Below are 22,500 nucleotides of genomic sequence, written 5' to 3'. Positions count from 1 at the left end.
TTTCTCTGCCCGGTATTCAGTGAGAATTATTGTCACTTATTTAATTTTGTTCTTTTGTAAAAATTATGACACTTGAAGTATATACTGTATCCCTGTTCCCACACTTTCAAGAATGACTTCGTATTTTTATCCTTTTTTGTTTCTTTTTTTGTATGTTAATTTGATCTGAGACGGCGCGGGTTGCATCATTTTTATTCTTGATTTTAAAAAGAAAAACAAGAATGTGGCCAGGCTTTGTATTCTCTTCTTTAGCGATATCTTTAGCTTCTTACACTCCAGTATTATGTTGTTGTTGTTATTATTATTATTATTATTATTATTATGAAAACCGCCCACGTTCCTGTGGGAAGTTTTATAAGGCTTGTCAATACTGTTGTTACTCCTTAGTTTAAAATTTCTATAGTTGGAAGGCTATTAGGCCTTCGGTCTTCAAACTTGGTGAACTTAGTCAGACAGCTGTCTGCTTCTTTTGGCCTAATGGTGGCAGTCCTTCAACCGGATCTCTGGATATTATCGGGAATACAGAAAATAAAGTCAACCACTCTTTCTCAAGAACAGTTTAAGCTTGGAAGCTGAAATTGTGCAACTATATAGCCTTAAGGCAGACGCAGGCCGGAAAGGGGTATGCTTCTAATCAGGTGACTATTGTCTGAGATCACCTGGGGTCAAAAGTTGAGACTTTTCCGGATATTTTGAATGGTGCCTAATTTTCCATGATGGATTAAAACTAGAGCAACCAAACATGGTGGACGTATAGATTGTGATGACCGATGGTGACAAGCGCAAGATCAGTGACCTTGACCTCAAGGTCCCTTTATAGGTCAGCTTCTAGTAGGCAATGACTGTGGCAAGTTTTTATTTATCCAAATTATCCTTGGACAATTTTATGGTGTTCTACTCATTGTTATTATCATCCTCATCATCATCATCATCATCATCATCATCATCATCATCATACTAGTTATTCTCGTTGTCAGGGAGATCTGTTAACACCTCTTCGTCAGCGATTTATACCGCATACCAGTATTGGCCTGTAACCCCATGTATCAATCCTTCCTTCGTTCCCTCCTGCCTTCCTTCCTTAATACCAGACGATTTTATTCATCCTAGGAAAAGAACCCTTGTACTGAAGGGGTTTATATGTCCAACTCCACCATTTGGGGGATAGGGAGGGAGTTCAGGGACGTTTTATATAACTTCGTATGAGTGCCACCGCGTGAAGGCGTCCCTCCTTGCGGCAGCGGGTTATATGATGGTCACCGTGAAGGCAGGCGATCTTAACACATTCCACTGCGTCACTCGGCCACAACGACACGATTGAGGTGTGTTTTAATCAGTGTAATAAAGTGTGTGTGTGATATCGACAAGGGGCACGGCGCGTCACGGATCTTATTTTAAAGGCCAGAATTCCTCGCTCACTTTCACTCACACTCGGCTGCTCACTGGCCAATTGTAGTTTCATGCCGGACATAACAGATTAGACTGAAAAAAAAAGAAAAAAAAAAAGAAAAAGAAATAATGAGGAGGAAGAGGAGAATGGAGTAAGTCAGAGAGAATAGTGAGGCTGGTGTTCTGTATGTATGTATATAGGTGAAAACAGATGTATGTATTTATGATTGTTATTATGTATGTATGTAGTATTTACAAGTATGCTTGTATGTGTGTATGTATGTATTATTTATTTTGCTTATACCTAGGGATATGAGAGAGAGAGAGAGAGAGAGAGAGAGAGAGAGAGAGAGAGAGAGAGAGAGAGAGAGAGAGAGAGAGAGAATACTTCCTTTAATATTGAGAGAAGAGGATGGGGTAAAGAGCTGGAATTTCTCTTTTTATCCCTGTCTTTTTACTAAGCGTAAGGATATGGCGAATTTATTTATTTATTGATTGATTTTTTGCTAACAGTCTCGTACCACCTATAGAGATGAAGGAGGGGTTTTGAGATGAAGGGGGGTTGTGTTTTGAAATGAAGGGGGGTTGTTTTTTGAGATGAAGGGGGGTTGTGTTTTGAGGTGAAGGGGGGTTCTGTTTTGAGATGAAGGGGGATTGTGTTTTGAGATGAATGGGGTTTGTGTTTTGATCCTTTCTCCTCTGATTCATGTCCTCAAGAGATATCAAAGAGCCTTGCTTTACCCATGCGAACTTCGGAAATTGATGATGATGATAATGATGATAATGATGATGATGATGATGATGATGATGATGATTAATGTTTTGCTCTTTAATATTTGTATCTTCTTGCCTGTATTGTAATATTTTGTTATTCTCTTTTTCATGATTATTTCTTTTCCTCTATCGTGTTCTTGTCATTTTCTTCTTCGTCTTCTTCTTCCGCTTCTCCTCCTCCTCCTCCTCCTCCTCTTTATCTATTTATTTATTTATTTATTTAACATCTCCATTCCTCCCCAGACTGAAGCCCGTGAAGGTGGTGTGCCTACAGAAGCAGAGAAGGAGGAGGAGGAGAAGAGGTCGTGCAAATAACCGCCACCCACCACCACCACCCCTACCACAACCACCACAACTACCACCACAACCACCACCATGCCCTTTATAGATGATGAGCTGCTCTGGTGTCCGGATAATGACGGCAAAATGGTGGATCTTTCGTGTCTGGTTAGTTTTTTTTTATTTTTTATTCTAGGATGAGAGACTGACTAGAAGAGTGTGAGTGAGAGGGAGAGAGGAGGACGGTGAGACCAAGGATGAGATGGGGGGATGGGGTGGAAGATTATGAGAGAGAAGGGGGAGACCAAGGTTGACATGGAGAGATGGAGTTGAGAGATATATGAGAGAGAAGGGGGAGACCAAAGATGAGGTGGAGGGATGGAGTGGAGAGATATGTGAAAGACCAAGGATGAGATGGAGAGATAGAGTGGAGAGAGATATGAGAGGAAGACCAAGGATGAGGTGGAGGGATGTGAGAGAGGGGTGTGTGAGTTGGAGGGAGGGCAGACAAATGGCAGAGAACAGGGCGATGTGAAGGCGATTTGTTTGTGGTCATCCCATACGGAATTAGGCATGTGACAATAGACAGAAAGATAGGTTGATAGATGGATTATATAGTAGGTAGATACGTAGGTGGACAAAGATAGATAGGTAGATGTATAAAGGTTTGTGCTAGTAGATGGTTTGATGCATAGTCTGTCCAGATTAACTTGACGTAAAATTGCCATCTCCAACTTGAATGCTAAGTTGTACCATCACTCAGTAGATTAACATTAGGCTAGAATTTGGTGACAGTCACGAGGAAGTGCTATAGAAGACGATGCTGGGTCATAGAATTGTCTGCCACTGAGCTACGTGAAATAAGCTGCAAAAGGACGAAAGTCAGGGCAAAATTGGAGTGGAAGAAGTACAGTATTTTAGTCTTCGCATTAACTTCATCTAAAATTGCCATCTCTCCATCTCGACTGCTGAACAGGAAGAAAAAGTTAACACAAGAATATGGTATTAATATCGAAGAAGTGCTATGGAAAGAATGTACGGTAGAGCTGTAGTTATGTCGTAGTTTTGTAACGGACCTACCGTAATGGGCTGCAGAAAGGAAAATTCCCGCCAAGTAAAAGTAGAACAATAGTAGAAGTAGGGTGGAAGTGTATTACTCTTTTATTAACTGATTTAGACATGCTTCTTTTATGACAATGTCAGATTTAATGAGCAAGCAAAAACTAGCATAATTATACCTAAAAGATAATACCATAGTCATACTTGGAATGTTGGTTTTCTGTGGAAGTTTTCGTTTTCGTTTTCATTTTCTTCTAGGGAAACTCCGTAACTCGTGTTAAAGCTGTTTTGCAGTATTGATGTATACTATTTACAGCGTTTTTTCAGATGATTGACTGAATATTTGCTTTTAAAAATTTCAAGTACAATGGGGGACAAATGTTTGCCTATTATTCTAGTGCATTTACATTACACTTCGGGCATTATGTCACTTTCCCCTGACGCATTATAACGAGGAGAATCACCAATGGCCTGACAAACTTACCAAGCTTCTACCAGCTTAAGATTATGAACCAGCAGAGAAAAATTAGAAGTAGAAGGGGTGAAATGTAAGTCTCGTTTTTGCCCCCGAATTTACCTTCATACATGTAATTATTAACTTTGGTGTGGATTCGCTTTTATGTGGAGAGCACTTCGTTATGGCCAACATAATTACTGTAGATAGTAGCCTAAGTTTTGGGTAATATTCTTTTGCCACCTTAGACTCATGTGTGCATGAATTTGTTGGTCTGTAGGCAGAAGTTTAATTTCTACAGTTCACCATCCTCCTTTCTGGGGATAGGGAGGTAGTTCAGCTGAGACATTTGCATAACAGGTATATCAGTGTCAATGTGTGAAGGAATCCTCAGGAACCCAAATAGATGTTGTAGATTTATTTAAAGTATACTGTGTAGACTATAGGAAGACTTTTTTTTGTTTTGTTTTGAATACTGTAAATTGGGAATAAAATTGCGTACATCAGCTTTGTAGGCAGCAGTGGAACTTTAGTAGGCAATCTTAACCTGCCCAAGTCATCTGCAAAGCTTTACATTTTTCTTTGCTATGACTTAACCTCATATTATCTTCCAGGACCCTGGGGGAGGAGGTACCAACAACAACAACAACAATAACAACAACAGCAGCACCACAAACAACAACAACAACAATAACAACACCCTGAACTCTGGTACTGACATGACACCCGTTGGGATGGGCGTGATTGGCGGTGTGGCCTCCTCCGACACGGCCACCGCCCCTGAGTGCTCTGGGGACCTGGCCGAGCTCTCCCAGGCCGACCTCAAGGGCTTGGTGGGCGAAATGACTGAGGAGGATGAGATATTCACCAGCATCTCTGACCCGAACTTCGAGCTGGATAATATTTTCGCTGAGGTAAGATCCAGAATAAACTTCTGAATGATGTATTTTTTTGCATCTCTGTCAAAAATTTTCTGCAAGATAATATTTTTGCTGAGGAAGTACCCAGAATGAACTTGGCATTGTCAGCATTTATAACCTAAAATTTTTGAATGCAGTAGATTCTATTTTTGCTGAGGTTGAGCTCTTGACTAGGCAATTAAGAGTAAATATTAGATACAGTGATGTCCTAAACTGTATTTTGCTCTTTGAGATAGCTGAGGATGATGAGATATTTAGAATGATCTTTAACCTAATTAAGCTGTAATACAGAATGATCTTTAACCTAATAGAGCCGGATAATATTTTTGCTGAGGTCAGTTCCAGGTTGAACTCTTGGGCTTGTATTCTTGTTGGGTAAGGAAGCTCCCTAGCACTTCCTTAGTGATTTATTTTTTTATAGGGTTGGATAATATCCATTTCCACATTATCTTTGCAGAGTATGATGATATTAGAAAGATTTATGATCGGTAATATGAAGAAGAACAGTAAGTTGTAACAAGCAAATTAAGTTGCTTAGGAAAAGGTGTAAGAGAGCTTCCTTAACTGTCAAGAATATGAGCCTCAGACTAGGTGTAATGCAGGCAGTGTACTGTAATGCAGGCAGTGAATGCCTTATGTCTTGTGGTCTGTGAGGTACTGTGGAGCTGTGGATGTACATACCATTTCACTTCATAATGATAAATACTGTTATGGTGAGCAGTGACTTTTTTTTGTCACATGGTCCCATATCACTCTCTAATGCTGCACAGCCTGTAGACAAAGTTCTCTCACCACTGCAGTATAAGCAACTCGACAGAAAAATGTTAAAGTAGCAAATTTAATCTTGTGCTTCTGCCATGGATATGAAAAAACTGTACAGTATTTGTCATTATGGTAAAATCTTCCTAAACTTCGTGCTGTTTTCTTGAACAGCTGTAGAACTTGAAACCAGTAAAAATGTACTTACAGTGTATATTTTTCCTTACCCCATCCTAAGGTGGGAAAAAGAGGCAGGAGTATTGATGATGATGATGACGTGTTATGTTTTTAGTCATTTGAGATGAGCAGGTTTTAAGACCTTAAGAGGCAGCTGTTGTTGTTGTTTTTATCATGTTATATGCCATTAACGGCTTAGGCTGTCTCCTACCTTGAAATGTTTTGGACTGTTGTAGACTAGTTTGGGGCACCTGAATGTGGAAGGGAGTAAAATATGACAGGTTTTCCCATTTTTTTTTATTAAATGCAATAGCTGTTTTGTGGCATGTTTTGCCATATGTGTGTGAACAAATAACTTCTTGTAGCCTTTGTTTGTGATTATATTGCAGTGAGTATAAGTTGCTAATCTCATGAACCCATTAACTCTTTACTGGGCTATTTTGAAAAGCCAATCATTAGCTTTCAGGATAGTCTCTTCATCTGCTCCTTATTTTATTTTCATTTGTTAGTACCCTTCAGATATCCTCTCTTCCATCATCACACATTACTTATACAATTATTCTGTGTTCTGTAAAGTACGTACACTCAAACCTCGATTTAAGGGACGTCCATTAAAGGGATTTCGGATATAAGGGACTCCATATTCTACCTGACAAACGGACAGGACCATTAAAAAATAATACGTAATGTCTAGGTTATACACATTAATATGTTGCTCTATATAGTACCCGTAAAATAATATTCATAATCTTATAAATAAGTAAGTGAGTCATTGCATTTCATAATAAGATTGTCTTTAAATGTGATAAAACAATGGACATTTTCAAGTAAAGGGCATTTTCAAGTAAGGGACAACTTGATTCCCCATTTAGTCTCTTAAATCGAGGTTTGAGTGTGTTGTGTTAACTACTGTACTGTATGTAAATTTTTTGCGCAGCATTGTTCTGTATCATTTATGGCCTTCCAATCAACAGGTTGATGATTCTTTCCTCTCTGGAACGGGTGTGAGTGGTGAACGAGGGGGTAATCTTGGCAGAGGTGTGGGGCGGGGAGATGGCAGGTGTGGGCGGGATGACTTTGCTCCCTCCACACCCACCGACCCCTCACGAACCCCCACAGACCTCCATCTCATCCAGATAAAGCAGGAACTGGAAACTCTTGGCAGTGTAAGTAGGAAGGGCAGCCATTCCTTTTGCTCATTTTGTTTTGAGAGACTTTGTACCTCCTTTCATACAGTAGCCTTATCAACCAGCTGGGGGTTCTTTATGCTACATGATCTCTAGCAGGATCTCTGTTTAATCTTTTAAAGTAGAGGTCATTTTGTGGACCCCATCCCAAATCTTTATAGGTCACTTTCTTGGTGTTCTGTCCTCCATATTTATGCTCATAGATGTTTTTCACCCAGTTTTCATCCTCCTTTCTCTCAACATGTCCAAACTGCCAGTCAGTTTCTGGCACTACAAAATGAAGATAATATGCAGTAAAGCGTGAGAAGGTGTAAGTGTTTGTGGATGGGATGTAGAGAGAATGATGCTGTTGATGAATGGAGGAGAGGAATGAGTGTCAGTGTATGCACCAACTCAGAGTGCAAGTACTGTATGTCAGGATGATATTTGAATTGCTAAATATGCACTTACTAACAGCAGGAACAAGTTGTGGAAGGAGTTAAGTAGAATGACTGGAAATATACCAGAATTATGGAGTGTGTATGATAGATGATTCAAAGGGAAGAGTTGATACACTGTATTTTGCTGGTGGAAAATTGTAATGGATGTTTGCTAAAGTTATGACAAGGAGGAAAGCTAAGTACAGAAAGTGATTCATATTTTAAATAAAGGAGGTGCATGATAATACAAATGTAGAGAAAAGGAAATATTGTGTTTTCCTGTTTCTGGCTTCTGATGGGGGAATAGGGTTAAGGTGTTGTCCGTGCTGCTGGTATTATAAAAATAATGATAATTATTCATTATATTTACTGATACACTTAACAAGATGTTGTAACATTAAAACAGACACTGGATATAGGTATGGGATTCATCATAATGGATAGAGAGTATAATTCTGTCCATCTTCATTGACTCTTCTGATTATGTTGTGTGTTCCACATGATGATATTGTCAGTGTCACTTAGCTACACCTGATTATGTGTACCTCATGATACTGCTTCCATCTCACATGTGCCCCTGTTTCATCTCACCTATCTCTCACTTTCTGTGCCATCTCATATCTCACTTCAAGTTTGCTGGTCCTAAGTTAATACAGTCATCTAATTTTATTTTGTTTGCCCACATTTCATTTTATCTAATTTATAATCGTTGACTTTCACAGAGTGATGAGGAGCCCATGACCACCTTAGATGCTGCAGTTACCAGCAGTACCAACAATCTTGCGTCCATGATGCGCTGCTCTCCCCCTGCCCACCACCATCACCACCACTTGCTCGGCCACCACCCCTCCTCACAGCAGGGCCAGCAGAACTTTGCCAGCCTGCTCAATGACGGGGACAACTGTGGGGGATCTAGTCTGCTGCAAAGTGCCCTCCAGAGCAACTCCCCTGGTGGAATGATTGACACCAGACACATAAAGAGGGAGAATTCTGTGGCAGCTGCTAACCCGTTGCTTGCTGGTGAGTAGAGGCTCAGGCATTGTTATATCTGTTTCTCACTGTCACCTGTTGTTTATCATAAAAAAAAAATCCCGGTCAGATTTCAGTCAGGTGCTGGAGAGGGGCATTTTCCTGTGATTAAGAAGCTGGGCAGCTCCACATTCTGGTTATAGAAATGTCCCTCCATTCCCTCCTTGTCTCGCTGGACTGCAGGAGGAGGGCAGCTTCAGCCTGCAGTCCACTAGGTTCACTTCCATATTAACTTGGGGTTGTGACTACAACTTCTGTTACTACTACTACTACTGCTACTACTAATATTACTACTACTGTACTGCAACTACCACTACTACTACTGTAGTACTACTACAGGCTCTACTGCTACTACTAAGTCTCAGTGTTATTCTTGATTTTGATTTTTTTTTTTTTTTTTTTACTAATCCCAGTCAGATTTCATTATTGAAGCAATTACTCTATGAAAGATCAAAAAGGATGATGAAGAAGTGAATACAGTATTTCAGATATAATGTAATATAGGTCTTTTGTCACTATCAGGCTGCCTGTTGAGAGAATGCATAAGTGATGATGACAATGGTAGATTGCTAGTGGTGAAGGGAGAAAAAGTGAGCAGCTGGAGAGAACACTTTATGAAATTGTTAAGCAGATAGCTAGTGGCGAAGGGAGAAAAAGTGAGCAGATAGAGAGAACACTTTAAGAAACTGTTAAACATAGAGAATGAAAGTAATGCGTGTATAAGTGGCTTGGGAATGGCTGGGGGAAGGAGGGAGGGGAGAAGAGAGGAAGAAATCAATAGGATGGAAGTAGTGGAAGCAGTGAAGAAAGTCAAAATGGGAAAAGCCCCAGGAATTTATGGTGTGTGTGGTGATATGCTGAAACATGGGGGGGGAGATAGTAGTAGAATGGATATGAAAGATGTGCAGATTGACCTGGGAGGAAGGTAGAGTCCCAGGGGATTGAAAGTCAGGTATAATTGTTCCCCTTTCCAGAGGAAATGGGGAAAAAGAAATGTTTGGTAATCATAGGGACATTTATCTTCTTAGTGTAATTGGAAAAGTATACGGTAGGATACTTATTGATGGAGTTAGGGAGATAACAGAGAAATTAGTTGGAGAAAAACCGGGAGGTTTTAGGAAGGGAAGAGGTTGTGTAGATCAGATTTTCATTCTTAGGTTTTTAGTGGAAAAGTTTCTGGAGAAGGGGAAGATGTTGTATGCGCCCTTCATGGATTTGGAGAAAGCATATTACAGGGTGGATAGACAAGGAATGTGGAAAATGTTAAGAGCATGTGGAGTAAATGGGAAGTTGTTGAGTGTCGTGAAGAGTGGGTGCTAAGGCTGCAGTGTGTGTGGATGGTGAGCTGAGTGATTTTGAATGTTGGATTGAAACAGAGGTATGTCATGTCTCCATGGTTGTTCAGTATGTATACGGATGGGGTTATAAAAGAGATACAAGGTTGGGCAGTGGATGTTGGAGGGGACCTAATGAGAGAAGGCAGCGTTTGGAAACTCCCTGTACTGTTGTTTGCAGGTGATACTGTATTGTTAAGTGAAGACGAAGGGGAACCGCAATGTTTGGTGAATGAGTTTGAGAGAAGTTGTAAGAAACGAAATCTAAAGGTGAATGTAGCAAAGAGTAAAGTTATGGTCTTCAGGAGAAATAAATTCACTTGATGTACAGTGAGGTTGAATGATGCTGAAATGGAAAATGTGAGTGCGTTTAAGTACTTGGGTAGTGTGATGAGTAAGGATGGAAGTTTAGAGGGTGAAGTGCTTGAAAGGTTACAGCTAGAAAAAAATGTTGCTGGTTCTTTGAAAGCAGCAGTAAGAAATAGGGAAGTGAGCATGGAAGTAAAAAAGTCATTGCATGACAGTATTCCGATACCAGTTCTAACACATGAAAGTGAAGCTTGGATGTTGTTGGAAGGACACAAGTCAATAGTGAGAGCAGTGAAAATGAGCTATTTGAGAGGAGTGTTTGGAGTTACATGGAGAGACAGACTGACAAATGAGGAAGTGAAGGAGCTTTCATGTGTAGATATGATAGAAAGCATTATGAAAAATACACTGAGGTGGTTTATCCATGTGGAGAGGATGGAGAGCAAGAGACTAATGAGGAGAGTCTATGTGAGTGAGGTGGAGGGTGGGAAAGGGAGGGGGAGGCCTAGGATGAGATGGAAGGATGGAGTGGAGAGGTATATGAGAGATGGATGTGTGAGCTGGGAGCAGGACAGTGAAATGGTGGGGGACAGGGCGACATGGAGGCAGTTTGTTTGTCGGTACCCTTTACGAGATTAAGGCGTCTGGCAATAGATAGATAATGATGTCGATGATATTTTAAACTACAAATCTGAACAAGCTATTCTTACTCCATTTTTGGCGTGTGTATTATTACAGTGAATGGAAATAATTACTACTCAGTATATGCACTGTGTAAAGTGGAAGTTTATTAGCACTTGCAGTCAGAGCTATGGAAAATAGTAAAATACGCCCAAGAGCATTGTCTTGAAGTATGCGTGGCCTGTGATTGGATATTGATACATCAGTGGGCAGGGCTTACCTTGTCTCCATAAAGTGAAATAATAATTGTATATCACCCACTTGAAGTGAAAATACCATATAATGAAGGAATTGATCAAGGAAATATTGGTATTAATAAATACTTATTTTATGGGCAGGTATGAAATTTTCGTGAATTATCAGTTAGAGAAAGTCAGTGTGCACATAGATGAAATTGGGGTCATGTGATCACGTAGTGCATTCCACAGAATAATGTTTTTAGCATTCATTAAGTGTGACCTTAGGGTTAAGGGACTGAAGAGGGAGGCTGCAGTGGATTGGGCAGCGTGGAGAGCCGCCATTAGGTGACCAAGGCCGACACATGCAAGCATGTTGGAGCCTTTAAAAACGAAAACGATACGAAAACGATTCAGTGCTCAGAGTAATAAAGGTCTTACTTGTCTTTATCAATTTAAACTCCTTCAGTCTACACTCAACCCTCGGCTATCACTCCCAATTGGTCCCGTTATGGCTGGCTGTAGCCGAAACTGTGATAGCCGAATTGAAGAACTTATGGTAATAAATCTAATTGGTGCCATGACCTCAATATTTACCCCTAAGATACCTTTTTTGTACCACATGTTATATAATAGTCTAAAAATGAGCATGTTTTATGATGTGATCATCTATTTATCTATCTATTGCCAGACGCCTCAGTCCCGTTTGGGGTGGCCACAAACAAATCACCTCCAAGTCGCCCTGTCCCCCGCCATTTCACTGCCCTGCTCCCAACTCACACCCCCCTCTCTCATATACCTCTCCACCCCATCCCTCCATCTCATCCTCGGCCTCCCCCTCCCTCTTCCCCCCTCCACCTCACTCACATACACTCTCTTCATCAGTCTTTCACCCTCCATCCTCTCCACATGGCCAAACCACCTCAGTGTGTTCCTCATAACGCTTCCTATCACATCCACATCAACACCACAACGCTCCTTTATATCCTCATTCGTCAGCCTGTCTCTCCACGTGACTCCATGATCATGATTCTTATAAATACCCCTTACAGTTGATTCATTGATGTTATGTTTCTTCCCCACACTTCGCTTGGTCTCACCATTCTCTATAAGTTTTACATTTCCAGTTTATCTGCATAACATAGGTTCTTCCTCTTCTTTGTTTCCCTGCCAGGTGCTGCAGCATTATGTTGGGTGACGGTAGGGGAACGGGGAGGGGGGTACGTTGGCCATGGTCATATCATAAAAAAGGTTATGGTTCTAACTATCACTGTTCACGGTCTGAGGGCGCGCACTTGAATGGTTTGGTGGGCAGGAGACTTGGTCGGGCTGCCAATCAGTGCTCGGCTGGTGCTGACGTCACATGACCAATCACGGAGTGAAGCTTTTGTTAGCTGGGCGGAGCACTGGAGCCTGGCCTTTTTGAAATTTTCAAACATTTGCAGTGTGCGATAGCAGGCATTTAGTGCATGATAAAGGTACTTGGGTAGTTTTTTATATAGGCGTGATAGCGAGATACGCTATAGCGGAACCCGTGATAGCTGAGAGTTGAGTGTAATTATATATCCCTAAAACTTTATTCTTGGTTTCTTGAGACAATATTATTCATCCTTGGAGAGACACTTTGCACTGGAGAGGTAAGATATAGCCTTCCTATACCTTTTCACTACACTAAGTCTCCACAAAACAGAATAAAGTCATCTTTGGGGTTAGCAAGAATAAGTCAGTCAGGCGAGCCACCAGATTAAAGAGTTTAAAGACTGCAGCTCAGGCTTTTTGGACGCCTATGATCTGAGCCTACTGAATATTCATTCTTTGGGGTAAATTTAGGTACCAGTGCATTAGTTCAGTGAAATGTCATTAGTTCAAATCTGGTAATTTTAGGGTCAAGAATTTGCTAGGTTTGGATTTTTTTACCTCTTGAAGAGTAATTAGTGTTGGATATTAGTAAAATGTGACTAAATGCAAAATTAAGGGCTCTTATAACAGTATAGATTTCCAGTTAGTTTCGTGTGTTGATAAAATTGTTACTGGTATTGTAATTGGACATCTTGGTATATTCAGGTGTTCACTTAGCCTACCAACACTGTCTCTGGATTATTGAATGTTTTTTGAGAATATCTGGATTGACAAGTACCTCAGTTATGCAAAATTGAGCAATGATAGATAGCTCCTGTTGATCAAAATTTCTTCACAGTAAATAGGTATTGCAAGCTTCAGTATTATTGAATTATGCAGTAATACCTATCATTGCAAGACTACATTTATATTTTCATGATACTAGAAAAATCAGGGACTTTTTTTTACATAATATCATAAATCATTACTATATTTAAACTTTGGATAGAGAAATTGTATATAACTTGAGGGATGTAATATTCATTGTTACCTCACCGTCTGAGTCACGACATGTTACTGCATATCATTTTTATTATTGTTTATTTACTGTATTTGTTTATTTTATTATTATTTTTTGCATACTCCTCTCCATCACTATACATCCGCCCTGATTACTGTTTCTCATTTCAAGAAGTGTGGCCGATCTCTCCATGGACACTGTGGGAGGATTTTGGTACGAGACTCTATATTCTTGTTCTTGATGTTGATGATTGTGGACTTAGCTGATGTAAAGTAAATAGTAATTGCTGGTAGAATGCTTGTGTTCGTTATTGTAAAATGCGTTATTAAAGTGCTCTCTTGTTGTTGATAGTATTTTCAGGTGCTTAGTCAGTTGTTGATTGTAAAGTATTTATTTATGTATTTGTACTAAAAATTATACAATCATTTTTGAATTGCAATATTGGTGACAGTTTTATTGTAAAGTATTTTACAGTGTTGTAAAGTATTGTGAAGTGTTGTATTTATTTGGACATTAGTTCTGAAAATAGTTAGATCATTATTAGCTTGCATATTAATGACAGTATTTTGAGGTCTATAAATTGTATTGATTGTTATATAGAGCATCTTTTGGGGGATATTTTTACTGTTGCTGTTTTTTGCCAAGCTCCTCCCACAGGTGTGTTCGGCAAAGGCTAAAAGAATGATATTAGTTTAAGCTATTGTTTAAGTTTAGAGGAAGTTACTTGCTTTGAGCCAGTGCAGAGTAATACTGTAGGCAGATTATATTAATGATGGGGTTGTAGGAGAGGCTGACCATCCAGAGTTTGGTTGCATAGAAGGCTGATCGTACACCATTTTCCATTACAGTATAATATGATTTTTACTTGTACAATATTCAAAGTTGCCCTACATTAATGTTTGACTTCTGCTGATTTTTGTAACATTAACTCATTCCTTTGTTATTTTTCATCATTTTACCAGCTAAATACCATAAAGTTATATTTTCTAAGATTTTCAGAAATACAAGCAATCAAAATGGCAAATGTGTAAGGATGATCAAGGGTTTACAGTTGTTTGTAGTACTTAACCCCTCCAGTGTGATGATTCTATTTATCTGCTGGATAGTAACTTCTTGGTTAATGTATTGATCTTACCTCCAGATGAGTTTATTTAGCATGTAGGAAGATTTCTCCTAGTGAAATTTATGCTCTTTCAGAGTATCTGCCTTATTTTTCAATCATATTTACCTATAGTCTAGTGGCAAGTGTTACAAAGGTCATGTTGACGAGAAGACCTCAGTTAGCTTCTACCCTTACTCAACAACAGTGTATTTTTATGTGACATACTACTTGATACCTTCCCTCATGTACTGTATCATTGTCACTTCATGTTATTCTCTGTTTTCCATGTTTCCTTACTTCAGTCTTGCAAACACATGCCCTTCTTTTTAGTCCACTCTTCTTTTGCTTCATATCCACCTCTGAATTTTTCTCCTGTTATACTTTGTGTTATATCAACATTTTATGTCCTTCTTGAGAGTTTTGTTCATCTTTCTATATAGAGCTGCTCTCTCAGATCACTCCACTTGCACTTCTGTGGTAATATGTCTTTACTGCTGTTACTTTTGAATTGTGTTCCTCAAAAATTAGCCATTTTTGATTATGCTGTATGTTGGAACTATAATACTGTCTTCCCATTTTATGCTTCCATTCCTCTCATACTCATATTCCCATACAGTATAGTCCCATCACTGCCCTCAGTATCTCAGCAACCTTCTTTATATTTCATAGTCTTTCATTAAATTCATTCTTGATAGGTACATACATTTTCACGTCTGGCTTACACCTCTCATTCTTCACTGTCTCTGATCCCTGGGCATTTCATATTTTCTCTTGTATTTTTGCATGTTTTGTTTATTTAATGAAGCAGTTTGGCCTACAGAATAGTTAAGGGTAATCCATCCATCCACCATCTAATCCCGTGTTGACCCATGAGGAGCATAGGAGCCTGGGACTTGGCAAGTTGGTACTGGCATTTAAGATGAAAGTGATCAGCCTCACTCATCCCTGAGTGGCATTACTTGAGCAGTAAACCCCAATCACCCCTTAGACATAAACCTGCACACAGTGCATAGGCTCCGTCCGTGAAGAGGGCCTTAACTTCCACCAGGTGCTGTAATTTGGTTATATGGTTACTACTCAGCATAGTAAATAGTTTCCCAGGTTACAGGAAACCATTTGGCTTGTCACTCAGTGTAGAGACAATTAGACAACACTACATAGAGTGAGTGGATGGTGGGTGTCCTCACCAATCACAAAGTTAAGGGTACTAATGAGTTAAAATATTGCTATGCCTCCCACTAGATAGAGTACTCTTAGACACTAAATGTTAGTTTCTGTATTTGATGTTGCTGTTATGTATAACACCAAGAGTGAATTGACATGTTCATCTTAGGTTTTTCTTTCTGTCATGTGTTTGAATGCCACCGTTCAGTGGCTATTAACTTAGTCACTTCCTTATCTGTCTAGCTTCACTTCATTATATATTATCCATCTGTCAAACTATAGTCAAATGTCTTAATCCTGTAAGAGGTGGCCCCAAACAAATCTACTCCATGTTGCCCTGTCCCCTGCCATTTGCTACCCTTCCTCCAGCCCACACCTCCTTTCTCATATATCTCTCCACTCCATCACTCCACCTCATCCAATGTTCCCCCTTCCCCTCTCACCCTCAGCCTCACTCGCATACACTCTTCTAGTCAGACTCTCATTCTTTTCACATGGCCATACCATTCCAGAGTATTTCTCTAAATGTTTTCAATCACATCCACATCAGTAACACAAAACTTCGTCACTTCCTCATTTGTCTGTCTTTTTGACCGTGTAACTCCACTTGTTCCTTTCAAAAGCCCATTTCCTGTGTTCTAACTCATTACTTGTGTCCTTCGAAAGTCGTTTAATATACCGTTTACAGTATTATGTTTTAAGAACACTCAAAAAGAGATTATTAGTTTCAGACTTCTGTGCAGTTTACAGATGAGATAAGGAGTCATAATTTGAGTGCCTTTTTTTTTTTTAATCTCTTCACTATGAGTGGCCTTTACCGTAGTGAATAAGATTGCCTGGAGGGAGAAAAGCTGCAAAAATAATTAAATAAATAAATAATATATACAACTTGGCTGAAAGGGTTAATGAACATGATTGAGAGGTGTGGCCTGAATTAGATAAATCATTGGGCTGTAGCTAGAACGAAGTAAAAAAAAAATGTCCTACTGTAGGTGCTAGCGTGCTGGAAGAAAATTTATGTCTTTTTATGTACAGTACTCTCATGTGGTAATTTGATATTTTGATAACTTTGTATTGTATAGGTTATATTTCTTTCATTAACTCATATAATTCCTACTTTGCTTCTTCTTTTATTTCTGGGTATCATTTCCTAATTTTGCTCCATTTCTCTCTCTCTCTCTCTCATTTCATTCTGTTGGTCCTTCACTTTTTTTCTTTCTTCGCCTCTTTCTCACACCCTCTCTTTGTTCCTCATTTTTTTTTTTTTTTTTGGTCCCCCTCCTCCCCCTTCCCTACCTAACCTCGTCCACTTATCTTCCCGTTTTCTCCACGTCTTTTTCCATTTTTATTTCCTTTGCAGTTGTCCCTCCAGTTCCATTTCTCTCTCATGACAGCTTCTTTCTTTCTTCACCCTCTTGTGTGTCTTTCATTTTTTTTATCTCTTTTCTTTCTCCTTTTTCATCTCGTGCTCCTTTATCTTGTGTTATTCTGTGTGTGTGTGTGTGTGTGTGTGTGTGTGTGTGTGTGTGTGTCTGTCTGTCTGTCTGTCTCTCTCTCTCTCTCTCTCTCTCTCTCTCTCTCTCTCTCTCATTTTTCCCAGCTCTTACACCTTGCTGACCTCACCCCCTTCTTTTTACTGTTACTTAAGTCTTTATCTTGACCTTCAGTTTCTAATACCATCTTGTTTCTTTGGTTCCTGTCACTGTTGCATTACCTTTCTCTTTCTTTATGATTCTCTTCCACTTACCCTCTTCTTCTTCATTTCCCCCATTCATTCCACTTCTCTCCATCTTTGCTCTCCCTCCTATTCCCATCTGTCCATCCTCATCCTCCCATCCACCTCCATTTCTCTCATTTTACCCTTCCTCCCTTCCACCCTCTTTCTTCACCTTATTTATCATCCTCTCCCTCTCTTCTGCACATCATTCATCCTCATCCACTACTCGTGCTTGCTTGCTTGCTTTCTCAACCCTCTTCTCTTCACTTGTCCCTCTTCCTTACCATTTTAACCATTGTTGCAACAATTTCCTCACCTTGTTCAATTTCATCTCCATCTCTCCTGCACATATCACCCACCATCTATGTCTATGTCTTATTTCTTTTCCCCACCCATTGCCCCCTCCTTTCTCCTCCTCCTTCCTTCTCCCCATGCTTTCTCTTTCCTTCTTCCTTCCTTCTCCCCTCCTCACCTCTCCCTGTTAACAACTGTTACTCATCTTCCCACTTCTCCATCACAGTCTGTCAGTTATGGGCCCATATTATTTCCAGTTAAGGAAGCTCCCCCAACATCTCTTCTTGGGTGATTCATTTGGCTTAATTCGCCTTGCCATCCTCATCTGTGTTACATAAAGCATTCTGATATCACCATACTTTGCATAATAGTGTGCTAACTATTAGCCAGCTGTATCCAAAAGGAAGTTGGCAAGAAGGAGGTGTTTGGGAGCTTCCTTAACCACCGAGCATATGATCCCAGGCCTCATCTTGTTTTGAACATTCCCTCTTGCCTGACACATAACTTCAGGGTTAATCATTGTTGTTGTTCATCCTATTTCTCCACTCCTCAAAAAAGAATAAAGTAAATAAATAAATGAAATAAATAAAGAATTGGGGGTGACTATTATTTATCTCCCTTCTGCATCACAGGTCACATGATGTAGTGAAATAACACCATTATAATTTTGGGATTCAAAGAATAGAATAAAAAATCATTATAGAGGTTAACTATCATTGCTCTCTCTCATCCTCATATCCATCACTCAAAACCTTGATCTTACTCTTCCAGGTCTGCTCTCATCCTCTTTTGACCGCTCTCCTGGTGGCATTCCCCCGTCGCCTGGCGCTCCCCCGTCCTCCCTCTTGGGCCATGTCAAGGTGAAGAAGGAGACGCTGGACCGGCCCCTCGACCACTGCAAAGGTCTGTACCAAAGTGTGTTTAGATGTACAGGTACTGGAGGTCCCTAATGTAAGGATTCTCTTTCTGAAGGCAATACATAATTCAGAAGTTAAGAAGCTTTGTCACAGTGTCAGAGAAAGGTACTGAAACAAAAGAACTCTTTTTGTGAAGGCAGTATGCTATTCAAAAATTGTGCTTGTCGAAATATGGTACCAGAAAAAGGTGCTGAAACACTTAGAAAACTGCTGTGCAATCCTTGATGTTCATGCCAGCTAAAGATACTGTAGAGAAAGAAAAAAATGACTTTAAATCAGAAGAACATGGATCAGGGACCCTCTGTGCCTCATTACAGTAACTCCTCATTTTATCAAAATTCTTAAAAAAAAAAAAAAAAAAAAAATCAGGCCTTTAATTAAAGCAGCGTAGAGTTGCTTTTCCATCCATTTAGTACTGTAATTTTGAGTAGCTATGTTGGAAAAAGACTGATAATGAGGAATTACTGTATCCATTTGGGTAACTTATATTTTCTTCTCATTCCCCCTTTTTTCTCTTTTTGTCTGGCCTTTTGTATAGACAAGGCATTCTGTTCACTCATCCTTTGTACCAAGGGATGGTACCACACACCATTTCCCCTGAGACTGGGATGCTACAGGGATGGTTCTGTTATGGTGGGGTCTAGGGGAAGAACAATGAAGAGTGTTTTATTAGATTTCAAAGCCTCAGTGTTCCCTGCCACAGCTGGGATGAATCTTAAAATTATAGTCATCTCCACTCCCCTGCTTGACTGCTGCAGCATATACCAGATTTTTGCCTGTGTGCATATTTGTGTTGATGCATACATTTACAACATTCTTTTTTTTATGATTTTTTTTTTTTTCTCTTCTATCTCGTCTGTTAAAAATGGACATGATTTTTTCTATACAGTAGTTAGCATTTTCACATTTTCAACAGTTACAATGAATTTGATGTAAAAGTGAAAAGTCATGAGTGAAAATAGTGAATGTGAGATAGTTTCAAAAGTATATTTGGGCATCATAGGATTCACAGGATTAAAAATAGTGATTCACATACAAGATATGGGGTATGAAACTGTGTTGATTTATTGGAAGAATATGAGTTTCAGAAGTATATTTGGGCATCATAGGATTCACAGGATTAAAAATAGTGATTCACATACAAGATGCAGTATGAAACTGTGTTGGTTTATTGGAAGAATATGGCTAGGGTTGTGAAAAGAGTATATTTGAGACTGAAGGGAAGATGAGGTGTGGAAGGTTTAGAAGGTGGCTTGCCCAGTAAAGAAGTCAAATAACCTAACTTAGCCTCTTTGAACTCAGTGTTAAAACCTAGTACCACACTGTATCTCTGTTTCAGACTTTGTTAAAATATGGTCCTGATCTAATAGCCCCACGTTCATATGCTCATTAAGTCTGAATTAACATTCCTCCCTCCCAGCTGTTCATTCAGATTAACTCCTCCCTCATTTCTCACCCCAGTCCCACACTTGTGCCAGACCTGTCATGGGATATACTTAGATTTGTTACCTAGTTATGTAACCTGCCATAAGTCTCTCATTCCTTTGCTCTACTTAGATTTATAGCCCAGTTAAGCCCTCCACAAATAACCATTGCTTGGTCTGGCCTTGTATATTTGGCTTTGTGACGCGGGGTACCGAAATATTGGGTATTTATATATATTAAGAATTTTACTTCCTTGGTATGCATTCATAGTGACACTAACTCTGTTGTAATCTGACTTGGGAACTTGGACTTTTTATTTTGATTATTGTGTAACTTTAGGCATTTCTGATGAAGTGCATATTCTCAACAATACTTCAGGCATTTTTGATAAGTGTACCCGGTATATTCTCAACAGTTCATTAGGCATTTCTGATAAGTGTATCTCACCATCCACTCACCTGATGTAGTGCTGCTCTAGGCTGATTGCCCTTTCCTCTCTTCATTCCATCTTTCCTTCCTTCCACTTCTGTCTTTCTTTCTTTCATTCTTTCCTCTCCCTTCTGTCTACGGGTGACTCTACACTGAGTGACAAGCCAAATGGTTTCCTGTACACCAGGAAACCATTTACTATGTTGGGTGGTAAGAATCTAACAAAATTTTGGCGCCTGGTGGTTTAGTGGGTAATTAAGGCGCTCCTCTTGGATTGAGCCAGGACAGGTTTATATCCAAGGAGAGGTTGGGTTTTATTGCACATGTAATGCCACACAGGGATGGGTGAGGCTGGTCACTCTCATCATAAATGTCAGGACCAACTTGCCTAGCCCTGGGTTTCTGTGCTTCTTGTGGGGCAACACAGGATTAGATGATGAATGAAATGAGTGAATGTATGTTCTCAGCTATACCATACACGGAACCTTCTTAATACCCTTATTCGTACCAAGGATGTTTCTGCAATATCATAGCTTTTTCAGTCAGCTATAATCGGTTTGTTTTCACGTGACTGAACATTACCACCCTCACAACATGAATACTGTGTTGTGGCTTCATGAAATTTGGTGAACCCTAGGCATGAAGTAGGAATCAGTCTTCTTGGTAACTTATCAAATCGACCCTCCAATATGACTTCACCTGACCATCAACCAAACTGAAAGGGGTTATGAACGTTTGTCAGATGGGAGTAAACACATTATAATACTTTAACTACAGAGAAACCGGAAGTTAGTTTCATAGGCAGCAGTGGAACATTATAAACAGTTTGTCACTAATAAGAACCAGTTGGAAAAATGACTTACAACATGGACTTAATTCATTTGTTTATTCTTATGTAGCAAATTGGGTATCCCTTAATTTTCTGAAGCAGTGCATGATGAACCGATGTTAATTAGCGGCCCTTTCAGTTCATTTATTCGTACAGCACTTGAAGAATGTTTAAGATTAGCTAAACATTGGTGATGTCGTCTTGCAGCTATGTAGGGTTGACACAGTTTTGGCTTGATCTCTTACACGTGTCAGAAGGGAAAGCAGGACAGGAGGAAGGGAAGAAGAGAAACGAAGGGAATGAGGATGGCAAAGGGAACAAGGAGGACGGGAGAAATTTATGACATAGAAAGACAGTAAGGGAAGAAGGAAGGAAGGAAGAAGATGAAGGGCATGCAGTTGGGAAAGCATAGAAGGAGGAAGGGAGAAATTTATAACAAGAAGAAAAATAGTAATGGAAGAAGGAAAAGGCGAGTAGGAAGGAAGGAGAGGCTAAACAGATGGAGAAAAAGAGATGGAATTAACTCAGTGACTCTGATAACAAATTTTTTCATCTGATTTTTTACTACTATCAAATAGGAGAGTGCCCCAGTACTGAAGAGGTTAATGAAGGCAATATATAACCTCTCCAGTTCGAAAAATCTCTCCTAAGCTGAAGAAAATCGTCTGGTTGCAACAAGACGAAAATACAGATGACTTGCTGGTTTCGGAGATAGAAAAAAAAAAGTGGAGGAGAAAATGAATGTGGAATGTTAGACAAATGGTGATAGGTAGCATGGATTTTTATTTGTTTTTTATTTGCTTAACTTTTGCAGGGAGCTTAAGCAGATATCCCCTACTTCCTGCCATCAGCATACCTAAGCCAGGCATGATTTAAGAGCTCACAATTTAGCATAGTAACCCCTTCTTTATCCCCTTCACCTTAAATGTTTCTCTTCGTTTTCCTTACATTCGCTTCTTCCCATATCTTTCCCCTCCAAATTATTTTCATCGTTTTCTTCGAACTGTTTATCCTCCTCTTCCGTAATGTTTTCTTCATTTTCTTTATACTCCCTTTTTCTCCTTATTCTTTTCTTGGTTTTCATCTCTTTTTCGCACATTATCCCCCTCCTCCCAGATGTTTTCATTTTTCTGTACATTCTCCTCTCTTCTCTCTTCCTGCTTCATTCCTAAATTTGGCACAGTTTAAGGAGTCGTAATTATTTAGCTTAGTTACCCTTTCTTTACCCGCCTCCTCGTATATTTAGCTCGTTTTCTTTACTCTGCTTCCCTTTATCCTCGTTTTGCCAAATGCCACCTTCGTTTTCTTTACGTTCTCT

At 39.6% G+C, this 22,500-nt stretch overlaps 1 protein-coding gene across 2 annotated transcripts in view; it reads left to right on the top strand.

The window, feature by feature from the left end:
* Positions 1–22,500, top strand: part of Eip74EF (Ecdysone-induced protein E74) — a 307,900-nt gene that overhangs the window by 87,317 nt on the left and 198,083 nt on the right. The window contains exons 3-8 of one of the 2 annotated variants that reach the window (XM_080283862.1): positions 2,407–2,610; positions 4,570–4,869; positions 6,786–6,977; positions 8,140–8,437; positions 13,477–13,518; positions 18,354–18,485. In XM_080283862.1, coding sequence (XP_080139988.1) covers positions 2,539–2,610; positions 4,570–4,869; positions 6,786–6,977; positions 8,140–8,437; positions 13,477–13,518; positions 18,354–18,485 — 1,036 coding nt within the window. In that variant the 5' untranslated portion in view covers positions 2,407–2,538. The remainder of the gene's footprint in view (positions 1–2,406; positions 2,611–4,569; positions 4,870–6,785; positions 6,978–8,139; positions 8,438–13,476; positions 13,519–18,353; positions 18,486–22,500) is intronic. The other variant, XM_080283871.1, reaches the window with a different exon arrangement.

This window comes from Coenobita brevimanus, chromosome 13, assembly GCF_032717465.1.
Source record: "Coenobita brevimanus isolate Jiangsu-jjx chromosome 13, ASM3271746v2, whole genome shotgun sequence".
Classification (NCBI taxonomy): domain Eukaryota; kingdom Metazoa; phylum Arthropoda; class Malacostraca; order Decapoda; family Coenobitidae; genus Coenobita; species Coenobita brevimanus.
The sequence above is the reverse complement of the archived record's forward strand: the minus strand, read 5'-3'. Positions and strand labels throughout refer to the sequence as shown.